Source organism: Pogona vitticeps, chromosome 2 (assembly GCF_051106095.1).
Source record: "Pogona vitticeps strain Pit_001003342236 chromosome 2, PviZW2.1, whole genome shotgun sequence".
NCBI classification, from domain to species: domain Eukaryota; kingdom Metazoa; phylum Chordata; class Lepidosauria; order Squamata; family Agamidae; genus Pogona; species Pogona vitticeps.
In genome coordinates this window covers 272,721,743-272,735,162 of record NC_135784.1, presented here as the reverse complement: position 1 = coordinate 272,735,162, position 13,420 = coordinate 272,721,743, and the positions used below count along the sequence as shown (strand labels likewise).

General features: G+C 40.4%; 1 protein-coding gene across 3 annotated transcripts in view; it reads right to left on the bottom strand.

Moving 5' to 3' along the window:
* Positions 1–13,420, bottom strand: part of EDIL3 (EGF like and discoidin domains 3) — a 314,619-nt gene that overhangs the window by 147,867 nt on the left and 153,332 nt on the right. For all 3 annotated transcript variants that reach the window (XM_072992583.2, XM_072992584.2, XM_078386383.1), the window contains one exon: positions 7,244–7,273. In XM_072992583.2, the coding sequence (XP_072848684.1) occupies positions 7,244–7,273 (30 nt within the window). The remainder of the gene's footprint in view (positions 1–7,243; positions 7,274–13,420) is intronic.

Here is a 13,420-nt window from a genome sequence, read left to right as displayed (position 1 = left end):
CCCAATGTTATTTTTATTACACTAGCCCAATTTCCTCAAAGCACCCATATTCATTAAACTTCCAGAGACAAAACTTCAGTTTGCTTCTGTTTTTTAAAAAATATACAAAACCATATTTAGCACTGATGAATAATATGATACACAGGAAGGAAGGAAGGAAGGAAGGAAGGAAGGAAGGAAGGAAGGAAGGAAGGAAGGAAGGAAGGAAGGAAGGAAGGAAGGAAGGAAGGAATTTAGTGACAGAGACTCAGTTTCAGAAGCTGGTGACTAGATGAACCAGGTTGATTCTACTGTAAATTAACAAAGGGAGATAAATATTTCTTGCATATTGCCATTTCAACATGCAAATCAATCAATCAATCAATCAATCAATCAATCAATCAATCTGTGCATTGCACAGATATTACTTCACAACTTCATTTTCCCAAATGAGGAAATTCTTTGCTGTCTCAAAGCAAAGTGGTTGAGGACCTCAGTTCAGTAGAAGCCTATGTCTCCCAGGAATGAAGCCAAGAAGATCAACCTGATCTGTCCCTCTTCCAGAAAAGTAAAAGTTGCAGGGGACTTCCATTTCTCTCCCTGTCCAAAGGAACACTTTTAAGTACACTCTACCGCACGCAACCCTCAGTCAATTGGCCAAAAGAACAAGAACAGTTGCCACTAGTAAAGTTGTTACTTGGTCAGAACCAGAGTTAGTTACCATTATAGTTAAAATTGTGAGTTATTTTCCAATTTCTCAGAAGTATCCAGAATTGTTATTTTTCAGCTATTTTAAACCTCTGAATCCTTTACCAAGGTCCCTATCTTGCTTGCTGCAGCTTGCTTGTTACTGTGACATAAGTGATTTCTTCAAAGAAACCTTTCAGTAACACTGGCATTCTAGGGGAGGGCAAGAACCCAGTTTTTGGAAAACAACGGTATCTGCCGAACTGTCCAAACAATGCCGGCTGTCCAGAGTGGTGGAGGTTCTTTAGGACAATATGCTGCTCCTGAGGGTCTGCTGTCAGAAATTGCCATCTCACTTTGCCTAACAGATGGGCTGACCCTACAACTAGATCAAGAAAGAAATGTTGTGTTAGTGGTCTTCTTCAAGTTCATTCAAAAGCAGTATGATCTTGTGTGATCTGATCTGACTTCTAATCTGCCTTTTCCCCAAACTGAGATCCAAGGCAACTTGCAATAATGTTTTCTTTTTAAACCCCAATATAGTTTATTCCATGGTATCCTGAAGTTGCACAATGACAGCCAATCTAAAATAGCTCCCGTCCTTAATATGGGCTGGAGTTAAGAAGAAAGATGCTGGCTAAGAATCCACATTGAATTTGTTTTCATTATTGTTTTGTCAATGCCATTCTCATGACACTTCTTTGATATACTTTTCTCATAACTGCAGCCTATTCCGATATTATTTCTATAGTGTTTGCTCTATATTTCTATTTGACTGTTCAAGTTAATATATTAGTTTTACCATTCCTGTGTGGAACTTTACACGTCAATAAAATTTGCATTCTTTTCAGTTAAAATCTTGAGTCTGTGGTCCTTGCCAATGATTTTGCTATAACCACCGATTTTACTTTAACCGTAACTCGCCAGCGCATCATGAAAGTATTTATGCTGCACTTGCACAACTCCTCTACATGAAAAATGAAGGAGCAAAAGTAAGGACTGGAGAAGAGACATTTGACCTCATCATGCTACCAGGACAACACACAGAGTACCATTGTCATGACAATGTTATGAGTCTTTGTGTTGCACAAGTCCTAGCAACAGCAGTGCAGTGGGGAAAACCTTCCCACTGGGCTGATGATGATTGATCCACTAGACCAGCAATAGTATACATCTCAGCAAAAAACAAACAAACAAACAAAACCCTCTAGTGTCTTCCATGCTGTGTAGATAATTCTGCATTGGATACAAGCTGCATTGGAAGTGACAGAAACTGGTGTGGCAGCTCACTGAATTTAGTCTGCCTGCCCCCCCTTTTACTTCTGGCTGTAGGCTGCCAGGCTACCTAATCAGCCAGGTTCTACCCAAAAGGACTGACTCCTTTGATATCCTAAACATCTTCCTCCATGATATCCAGGGTCCAATTCCTATAACCTGATACATAACCTGATAAAGCCCACCCTGAATGCTGCTCATCCAGTAGTCCTCCTCTAAAATGGTGATTGCAGAATTTGACCTTCATTTGATTCAGAGACTGGAAGAACTGTTGGGCACTACAACTCTCAGAATCCTCCAGCCAACATGGCCAAATATAGTTTCAGTTTTGCTCTTCAGTTTGAGGATTTCACACTGGTAAATGAATGATATATTTTCTAAGTAAGTAAACAAATACTGTAGATAAATAAATTATTGGCTGGAATTCTGTTGTGCAGTCATGCATGCATAACTCAAAGCTGCAGAAGGGGTAGGAAAAAAAAACCACAGCACAGTGAAATAATATTCACTGAGCAGTTCTGTATGTGCCTTGGGCAGTAGTTCCAAAGTGAACTGCATGATTGATTGTGCAACTGCAACATGCAAATGCACAATCGTAAAACACACAGTCATGAACTGCAATAAACAGCACAACCATGACATGCACCATACAATGGCAATTGATCACACAATGCTGGCTGCCTGGGAATAAGATTCGGCACACTTTTGTCCATGTTATTTTACATGACTCCACCTTGAACAAGATTTCAACTATTGTCTGAGAAACAAATTGATCTGAAAGAACACAGAAGTTATTTTGCAGTATGTAAGTAAGGAACTGACTCTCCAAAACTGACAGGTTTTATACTAATTAAAATTTGCAAAGCAGTTAAATATCAATAAATATGCAATTTATGACTCTAATTCACACACTTTAGTAAAGCAATCAAGAGTCTTGGCATCCACCTCTGACTTTGGCATACACTTTTTTATATTCATTTCAAATTCTAAAAAAGAAATGGGCATTTTGATTCAACAATTGAACTATTTCATGCACCAAGCAATTATAGAAAGAGATTATCTACTCGATGGAAATTGCAAAGGTTTTAAACTTCACAACAATCTGGCAAATAAATATCAAAACAACTTTAGAAGAACATTTCAATGTCTTATGTTCAAAACAATAACATACGGTCATATCTTAAAGCAAAAAGAAATAGTAGAGATAAATGCTTTCTAAAAATTCAAATATCTAGAATTATGGATGTTATTCTGTGATATGAATTAACATTTGGTAAAGGATTGCTGTAATTTATGCAGAGCATGAGAAACCCTGCAGTAATGGCTTTGAGAAAAAAACAGACAAATAGGGTTTGATTGCTAATTTTATTTTATTTTCCTATAGTAACTGAGAAGCTATTTTAAACACTGGAGCTTATGCCATGCCCAATGAAAGCTGGTGGTTGTTAAGAGTTAAAGAAAGCATTTTTATAAATGTAATCTAACAAGCACTGATTCTATACAACCCTCCTTTTGATAAGCGAAATTAAGGTCTTATTTGTATATGTATTTCATTTCATGGCTGTAGTAAATAGAATTGCTTGCATCCTCTGCATACACAGCTGTCAATGGAGTCAACAACATGCCCTGTAACTCTGAATCCAAAGCTGTTTGAGAGAAAAGCATGGTAGAAGTTCTGAATTGGATAAATTAGCACAGACCAGTCCTTCTTAACCTGGAATGCTGATCTGAGAAGATAGGAGCCACCTCTGTCTGGAAGGCAGCACACTGGTGGAGGCTAGGACAGACAGAGTGGGTATTCAGGGGATGTTTGTAGAATAACGAAGGGAAAATAGTATTGTCATGAAAAAGTGTTACTGAACACTTATGCGGCTATAAATCAGATTTGTTCCAGGAATGTCAAAAAATCATGCTACGTTATTAATTGTCAAGTCCCTGGGCTGTCTTGAAGTGTGTCAAGAGTTCATTAACCCCTCTGAGATTACCTGTTTTCAGTATGAGAATGAATAAATAATTTTATTGATGTCCCCATAATTTGCAAAAAATGTGTCTACTTAAAAATTGTGTCCTTTCCCATTATGAAGCAATGCACACTTACATAAAGAACAAGTTCAGAAGTAGTCACTGATTAATCAAAAAGATACAAACAACTTAGCCTATGCTTCTGATTTATGCAGGACCATGACACAAGGCAGCAGGTATTATAGATCAACAACTTAGCTTTGCTGGTTTTACAATCTATGCAAATCACTTATGCAAATATAAAAACACATATTGAGACTCAAAGGAAATATCTCAATTTCACAGGCAAGGAGAAGCTTTTCGAGGTTTCTTGTTAAACTGCATGAGAATGCCACACAAGAATCTATATCCTTCCTGTTTATCTGTCTCCATGGCTATCTTCTTTTGCAGTGTATATACATGAATTGTGAAGATACATCAAACTTTTGCTTGGAACAATGGAAGAAAGGTGAATCAGTGTCACACTCCCAACTTCAAGGTTTTTACAAAAGCACAGGAATTCCCAGACATCCATAAAGTTTTTCTTCTCTTCTCACCAGAGCCATCTCTAGGTTTTGATGGGGCCATGGCTAAATACCCTTCCGCCCATACTGGTAGCTCCTGTCTCAGTCTACAGAACCTCAGAACTATCCTGTTGTGAGAAATATGTAACACCACCTTGTAATCAATTGTTGCTCATGAGGGGGACAAAGCAGTCATCAGTAGCAGGGGATCCCAACAAGGACACTGGGCCCACAAGAAGAGATGACCCTGATTCTTACCATCTGGAGTTTATAAACTGCAGGAACTCTCTCACACATGAGGCAAATGCAAAATTTTGAGCTTTTGTGACTCCCTTTGGAATCCTTTATCTATCACAGTAATTCCCAACCTTGGGTCCCCACCTGTTATTGGACTGAAACTCTGAGAAATCCTTCTGACAGCACAGCTAATGGTGAAAGCTTCCAGGAGTTGCATTCCAATAGCATCTGAGGACCCAAGGCATCGTCAATTTGTGAAAAATAACACAGGACAGGTGAACATTCAAGAAGGTTGAAGAAGCAGTGAGAGATTATGCGCATTACTGAGGCTTGATCATGACTGCTGTAACAGTGTTATTTCCCAAAGCCAATTCAATAGGTGGTGATTTGGGTAGGGATGTAAATCTTTCCTTCACTTGTCCTCACCTGAGAGGACAAGGCACCACAAAATTATTCTCTGCAACTTCAGAGACAATGACTATTTCATAATGCTTACAATAGAACAGAAAGAGAAGGGGAGTCACTTTTTGCTCATACTGAGCAAAATCAAACAAAAAGATTGTGCAAAATGGTGATGCCTGCTGCTTTGCTGCCATTTAATAAGTGTGCAAATGGAACCGGTTGCTTTGTAACAATTACACAATAATTCTGTGCTTCCTGTGAGTATGTGCTTTTCAAAATGAAGGGACACTTGTTTTGCACAGAGACAAGGCATATAGTTCTCACCTGTCCACCACAACACTGCCAAGGGTCATGAGAGGAAATATGTTTAGACATCCCCTAGTACTACTCTGAGTGATCACCCCCAGGAAATCAAGCCTGAGTGCTCACTGGAAGGACAGATCCTGAAGCTGAGGCTCCAATACTTTGGCCATCTCATGAGAAGAGAAGACTCCCTGGAAAAGATCCTGATGTTGGGAAAGTGTGAAGGCATGAGGAGAAGGGGATGACAGAGGACAAGATGGTTGGACAGTGTCATTGATGCTACCAACATGAATTTGACCCAACTCCAGGAGGCAGTGGAAGACAGGATGGCCTGGTGTGCTCTGGTCCATGAGGTCATGAAGAGTCCGACATGACTTAACGACTGAACAACAAGTACTACTCTAAAATTCCACACCCTCAATGTTTGATGCATCCTTGGGCCAAAAGGCCTGTGGATACACTAGATCCACACATTCTGTGCTCTCATATATTACTGCTTCCCTTTCCCCAAGGTCAAAATTTCCCCAAGGTGGCTGGGATTAGAAAAGGCTGTTAGGAAAAAGTACAGGTGGCTTTATGAAGTTGGTGCCTCATCAGCCACTTTGGAGGAAGAGCTTCACTTCTTTTGATGCTCTCTGAGATGCTCTTCCAGGACTGTAAAATTCCAGCTTAAGTAATCAGATTGGTAGGTAGGATAAAGGTTTCTCACAGATATATTATGTTGCCATTTTATTTCTGCAAAGGAAGAGGTCTACTTGTATTCATGCCACATGCTGTTACTTGGAAAGCAGGCATTCCTGGAAACAAACCCTGCAAGACCCATCGGAAATGCGAACCCCCCCCAAAAGCCCCAAAAGACTGCAAGACCCATCACAGCACAGAAACATAACACCCCAGCCCAAAACCACACTGCAAAACCCACCCAGAACAGGCATTTTTTAAAAAAGCAGAAAGCAACACCTTACCAGGCAGTCCAAAGCCTCCTCCGAATGCACACTCTCTAACCACTGGGGTGAAAGAGCTATAAAGAAGCAGCTTCTTCGCCACCAACGGTTAGCAGTTTGAATTCCCTGCCTTTTCCCCTGCCTTTTTTCTGATTGTAACTCGAAGCTCTGATTGCAAGCAAAATTTGGGGGCCGGAGCTGGTTGAAACTCAAATTGGTCATAAGTCAAGATGTTCGTAAGTCGAGGGACCACTGTACCATGAGTGGGTTATGATAAAGCTTACGTGCTGTCAAGTTGACTCCAATTTATAGTGACTTATTTCAGTTTTTCTAGGTACAGTGTCCTCAGAAGTGGTTTACCATTCTATTCTTCTGGAAAAGTGGTGGGACTGCGCAGCTTGCCAAAGATCACACAAGCTGGCTGTTCTGTGATGCACAGTGGGGAAGTGAACTCTGCAGCCAGACACATAACTGAGTTATCCAGAAATCACTAGGATATATATTTATTGGGGAAATGTGAATTAGGTCCATTTATATTAAAATATGAAAAAGAAAAAGAAAATTTCTTGCTGATTGCCAATTCCCATCATCTATAGGACAGACCTGTAGCCATGCTGACAGAAAACAACTTCTTACTCATGGGGGGAAAAAAGTAAGTAGGGTCAACATAGTCATCAAACTGCAACAATTTTCAATCTGTTTCTATGCATGTTTATTCAGAATCAAATTTGACTAGCACCAACAAGATTTACTCTCAACTCTGTGAAGGAATGTAGTTTCATTATCTAAAGAAAAAAGTAGAAAAAGGAAAGGAAAGGTGGCTTAAGACCGAAGCTAAGAATTTCTTGAATAGCTACCAACGATGAAGATATAAATGTTGAAGGGTCTCACCTGCTGATGTTGGTTCTTCTTCATCTAATTCTGTAAATGAAAAGAAAGAGAAAAGAAAATTTAGAATGTGGTGAAAAAATGCAAAGCATTCAAAGAAACAGTACTCTGAAAAGATTCCAGCTTTTTGTAATTGTTAAAACAGAAGCACAATGTTCAGACTATATAAATGTCTGAATGCGTACATTTTGCATGAATGTCTCAATAATCACTTCTTTTAAATATAACACAGACTGCATTTTTAAACATCCTTACCAGAGAATACAACATAATGATTTCCGAGCAAATATGCTTAGAAGAATCTTGTTTTTTCAAATCAAAATTAGATTGCTTCTTTAGCATTTAAGGGAAATCCCACTATGTAAAGTATGGAACATTGTAGAAAGTTAAATTAGGAAAAACAATGTGTGAATATATATCAGATGAAGAGTATACAGTGGTGCCTCGACTTACAACTTAATCCATTCCAGAAGATGGTTGTAAGTCAAAGCACAATTTCTCATAGAAATGCATTGAAATGCAATTAATCCATTTCGTCTGGGGAAAAAAAATTACACCACCCCAAAACAAGCAAACAAAAACAAAAACAACAACAAAAACACACATTGTGAGACCCGTCAAAATGTAATTAATCTGCAGCATCCAAAGGGAAAAACAAAAACCCAAAAGCAAACAAACCCTGCAGACCCATCATAAATGCAAAAAAGAAAAGAAAAAAAAAAGAAAAGAAAACCAAAAAAGCAAACAAACCCTGCAAGACCCATCAGGAATGGGGGAAAAAGTCACAAAAAGCAAACAAACAGACCCATCGGAAATGGGGGAGGCCTAAAAGCAAATGAACCCTGCAAGACCCATTTGAAATGGGGAAAAAATACACCAAAAAAGCAAACAAACCCTGCAATACCCATCAGAAACGCAAACCCCTCCCCAAAACAAAGAAACAGAGACTGCAAGACCCATAACAGCACAGAAATATAACCCCCAGCCCAAAACCACGTTGCAAAACCCACCCAGAACAGGCAGTTTTTAAAAAGCAGAAAGCAGCACCTTACCAGGCAGTCCAAAGCCTCCTCTGAACGTACACTCTGTAACCGCTGGGGCGAAAGAGCTACAAAGAAGCAGCCTCTTTGCCATCAGTGGTTAGCAGTATGAATTATCTGCCTTTTCCCCTGCCTTTTTTCCAGTAGTAATTCAAAGCTCTGGTCACAAGTCAAAGCATAATTTTTCGACCGGAGCTAGTCGTAACTCGAATTGGTCATAATTCAGGACATTCGTAGGTCAAGGCACCACTGTACTGGTTTCATTGCCCTTGAAAAGCCATATGCAGAGTCCCAGCAGAGAAGCCCGATATCTCAACGCAAATATGAAAGAAAATCATGATAACAATGGCATATTTTAAAAATAAATATTTGAGAAATAAGTAAAAATCAGAAACTCTGGTGTAATAATGCATGCAATAAAGGGCTGACAAACATTTCTATGTATTACAAGGAGGAAACAACATTTATCCTTGCTGTGACATTTATAAGGTTATATTTTCAGTTTCTGTCCACTTGTTTAATTCTTGCTTAAATTCAGAGTTGCACCAGCAGATTACCACTAGTGTGATGTATCTATGTTTCTCCCACTTCAAAAACCTATTCCATAAATTTTCTTAGCCTTCTAGAGCACATGTTGAGTGTACACTGGAGGCAGGACAGTAGGGGGCAGTGAAACTGCTTCCTTCCCAATTCAGTTGTTGCAAGTCATATGCAATTGAATCCTGCCTCTGAATCAAAGATGCAGTTAAGGACCTCATCAGTCACTGTCTAAGCAGACAAGGTAAAAATTAGTGTTGTGTACAAGGGGGTGCTGATAAATATCGAGCCTTTCCCAGAAAAAAATTGAGCTAGGAAGCTGTAACTGCCACACTATCCTACATATTCCCCCAGGAAGTCAATGTACTTGTGACATCTATCCTCCAGCTTCTTAAGTTCCTGCAAATAAAATTCTTCCGACTGCTGCTGTAACCACTCATTTGCAGCATTAGTTGCCTCCTGAGCACTCCCAAATCATTGTCCATTTAGGTGTTTTTTGAGTTTGAGGAACAGATGATAGTCAGAAAGCCAGGTCAAGAGAATAGGGTGGATGGGGCATCACTTGAAAGCCTAAAGAGGTCAGTTTTGCCATTGTTTCATCTGCAGTGTGTGATGAGGCATTGTCATGCAACAAGATGACACCTTTGGAGAGCTTTCCTCAACATTTTTCCTTGATGTTTTGCCTCAGTTTTGTCAATAAAGCACAGTAATATTTTGCATTGTTGGTTGAACCCTATTGGAGGTAGTCCACCAGCAGAACTCCTTTCTTATCCCAAAAAACTGTTGCCATTTGCTTCTGCACCGACCTTTGTACTCGGAACTTCTTTGGCCTGGGAGAATCACTGTGCCTGCATTCCTTAGACTGTTCCTTTGTCTCAGGATTATAACAGTAGATCCATGTCTCATCACCAGTTACCAATTTGCCCAGGAAATCTGACTCATTTCTTGCAAAATGTTCCAAAACAGCCACCAATGAATGACTCCACATGCTTCCTCTGGTTCGGTTGTCAAAAGTTTGGGGTTCCACTTTGCTGCCAGCTTTCTCATTTCCAAGTCATTGTGGATAATGGCACTAACTCTCTCATGTTATATATAGCAATACTTTTGGCTGATATTCAGCGGTCCTCCATGATCATGTCATGGATGGCATTCACAGATCATGTCTGCAGGCACAGAGACAGAAACAGGCCTTCCACTGGGTTTCTCACTTTCAACACCAAAATGGCCAGTTTTAAAATTGACAACCCAATGTTTAACTGTTGCATATGAAGGGCCACTGTCACTCATAGTTTGTGACATTTCATCCTGGATCTGCTTTGCACCTTTACCTTGGCGAAACGGTAACTTGATTATGGTCCTATGCTCTTCCACACTGAACTTTTCTGGAAGTGCTGCCATGTTCACTTTGGACCTGAACATGAAAGATAACTTAAAATCATAGGTAGCTGATTTTTGCACCATTGAATACAGACAAATTGGCCAATACACCCTGCGATTTATAGTTTCCTAGCTCAATTTTTTTTCTGGGAAAGGCTCAATACTTATCAGCACTCCCTCGTATATACTTAAGGAAACAAAGAATATGTGCAAATTTTCTTGTTCTTGATACAAAATGGTGTATCATTACAGCAAGATGCCCTAGTTCAGTGGCTCCCAAGATTGTTCTTGACTTAAACTCCTAGAAGCCTTCACTACTAGCTGTTCTGGGCAGGAGTTTTGGAAGTTGCAGTCCAAGATCATCTGAGAATGCAAGGTTAGGAACCACTGTTGTAATGAAAAAAATTGGGAAACACAATGAGATGTTTACTGCTGTACAAGAGCAAAAAGACTAGTTTTCTTTTTCTTTCTTTCTTTCTTTCTTTCTTTCTTTCTTTCTTTCTTTCTTTCTTTCTTTCTTTCTTTCTTTCTTTCTTTCTTTCTTTCTTTCTTTCTTTCTTTCTTTCTTTCTTTCTTTCTAAAAACACTTGTGTCAATTTTTAGGAGGGCAAACAAAACCCACAAATGCTGACATGTGGAAAATGCATAAGCACGTAATCTTGCCCAGAGATCTGAATTTTTTCATTCTAAATTGTGTGAGAAAAATAGCCAGCTCCTGTAGTGTCATTTAAAAATCAAGCATCACATGTTAGAAGTTCCCAACCAGCATTCCACTCATGAAACCACTTAATTAAAAGGCTGTACAACCCTTATTTGCAGAATTACTAAAAAAAAAACCCTGGTTTAATAAATAACCAATAAAATTGAATTCTTTTCCATTGCTTGCCCAATTCCTTTGCTTTCTCTTCATCAGCTTTCAGATATAACATTTCTAATACCGGGGGGGGAAACCATAAAATATAAATTGTATTTGCTGCATGTATATAATTCTTAGGTAGCTCAAGTCAGGGTCTATATATTATTGTGTTTGACAATTACACCAGTCACAAGGGTTACTTCTAACTGCATCCTGGGGAAGCATTATTTCACAGGGATGTCAAAAATGAAACATCAAATCTGATGATTTTTTTTCCTGGAATGCTTTCAGACTTCTATTTTTATTAAACTGCTATGCTATTTTTTTTTAAAGAAAAACAGAGCAGTAAATGGATTTGTTATTTGGAGAGCTGACTAATGTAAGGCACTGTATGCCAAGCCCACTCCAAACGTAAATACAGAATTCTGGAACACGGGTACTATAAATAAGCTCAACAAAGGGTGACAGTGGCCCCGGGCAGTGGCAAATGGTGGCGGCGGCTAAGGTAGGGAGGGGAAGGGGGTGGGGGGATAAGCTGTGAGGGTGGGTGGCTGTGGGGCTGGCTGGCTGCCTATTGGCCCACCGATCAGCTGACTGCTCGACCCATAGGCAGAATGGGAAGGCCACTATCCATCGCTGCCCACTGCGGTGGCCTCCACAGCCATAGCCTGCCATAAGAGACACTGGCTGCCCTTTGCAAAAATTGTGGCCACAGCCACCATCTTTGCCAAGGGCAGCCTGGATTCCCTTAGCCTGCTTTAAGGGAGCCCAGGTTGCCCTTTTCAAAGATGGAGGCTGCAGCTTCACTTAGGCAGAGGGAAGCCACAGCAGTGGAGGCCATCGCAGCAAGCAGTGATGGATGGAGATTGTGGAGGCCACTGTGGCACAGGCTGCCCAACAAGAGAAGGGAGCAGGGGGGGTAGGGGGGTCAGCTTCCTTTTTTAGACAGCCTCTGTCAAACCCTGACAAACCTACAAATCAGCCCGTGCTTCATCAGTTCATGGGGAGGAGCTTCGTGGTTTGTCTACTTTGACAGATCACGAAGCACGACGAATTGCCAAAATGGCAATTTGTCCCCATCTCTAATCATCACCTCATGTTTGAAACAATGGCAACATCCAGATTAAAAAACAAGAGCAGCAGCAAAGATTGGCTTTAGCAAACAAAAGTAATGTTCCTGATACAGATCAGAAGAAAGCAGAAAGACCTCTATCCTCTGAATCGGCAAAATTCAAGATCTGAAATGTGGAGTCAAAGCCATTTTTGTCCATACACATAAGTTTGTGCCTTAAGCAACAGGTTAGGACAGTGATGAATTTCATGCACACTTTCAATAAACTAGGCTTCATCAGGGCCATGCCCTAGAAAGTCACATGCTAATTTCTCTCCTGCTCTTATAGCAAAAACGGTAGGAGAATGTTTGCCATGGCGCTGTGGAGCAATTGCCCAACTGGAGTTGTCTCAGTGCAAAACCAGGCAAATGGCTACTCTGAACTGTTGGCTACTTATCCTCAATAATTTTGTCTGACATTTGAATGGCAGTGGCAATGAGGGGAATGGGGAATGTGGATGTTTTGAATGGCAAAGGGGAGGGAGAAGAACAGTGGCAGGAGGGAAAAAGTGAGCTGTAGCACCTTTCTTCCTACCTTAAGCAGAGGGACAATATGCTCCATTTGTGTCTGTAAAGCATTGTGAAGCACACTGTGGCAATTTTACATAATAAATGCATTTTGTGTAAAGGTCTGTATTCTCATATATGGTAACTGACTGAGATTTGACTGACAAATGTAAGTTGGAAGTACGGCATAAGCAGCAGTTAAAACAGTTGAGACATGTGGACAAACATTAATGAATGGAGCTCTGGTTGGTATGGTTCCTGCCTAGAGAGATTATGTTTCTATATAAAGGATGTGTGTGAGAGAGCATTAGGCAGAATTAAGAGTTATCTGTCTGGATAGTTCAGTGAGTTACATCTCTGGCTGTAGAGCCAGAGGCTAGAACTTCAATTCCCAATTGTGACTCCAAGAGAAGAGTCGGTCTGTGTAGTCATGGGCAACCTGCACAGCCCCAGGATGTGCCCAGAAGAAGGGAATGGTAAACCAGTTCTGAGTACTGTATTATCTACCTAGAAAACTCTGGAAAAGGTGGCCGTAAGTCTGACCTGAAGGCTTCTTCTCCTTCTCCTTCTCCTTCTCCTTCTCCTTCTCCTTCTCCTTCTCCTTCTCCTTCTCCTTCTCCTTCTCCTCCTCCTCCTCCTCCTCCTCCTCCTCCTCCTCCTCCTCCTCCTTCTTGGATTCAGTAAGAGCAATTGGACAGCAGATCTACTGCTTAAAATGACAACTAGAGATGGGCACAAACAGCTGGTTTGGT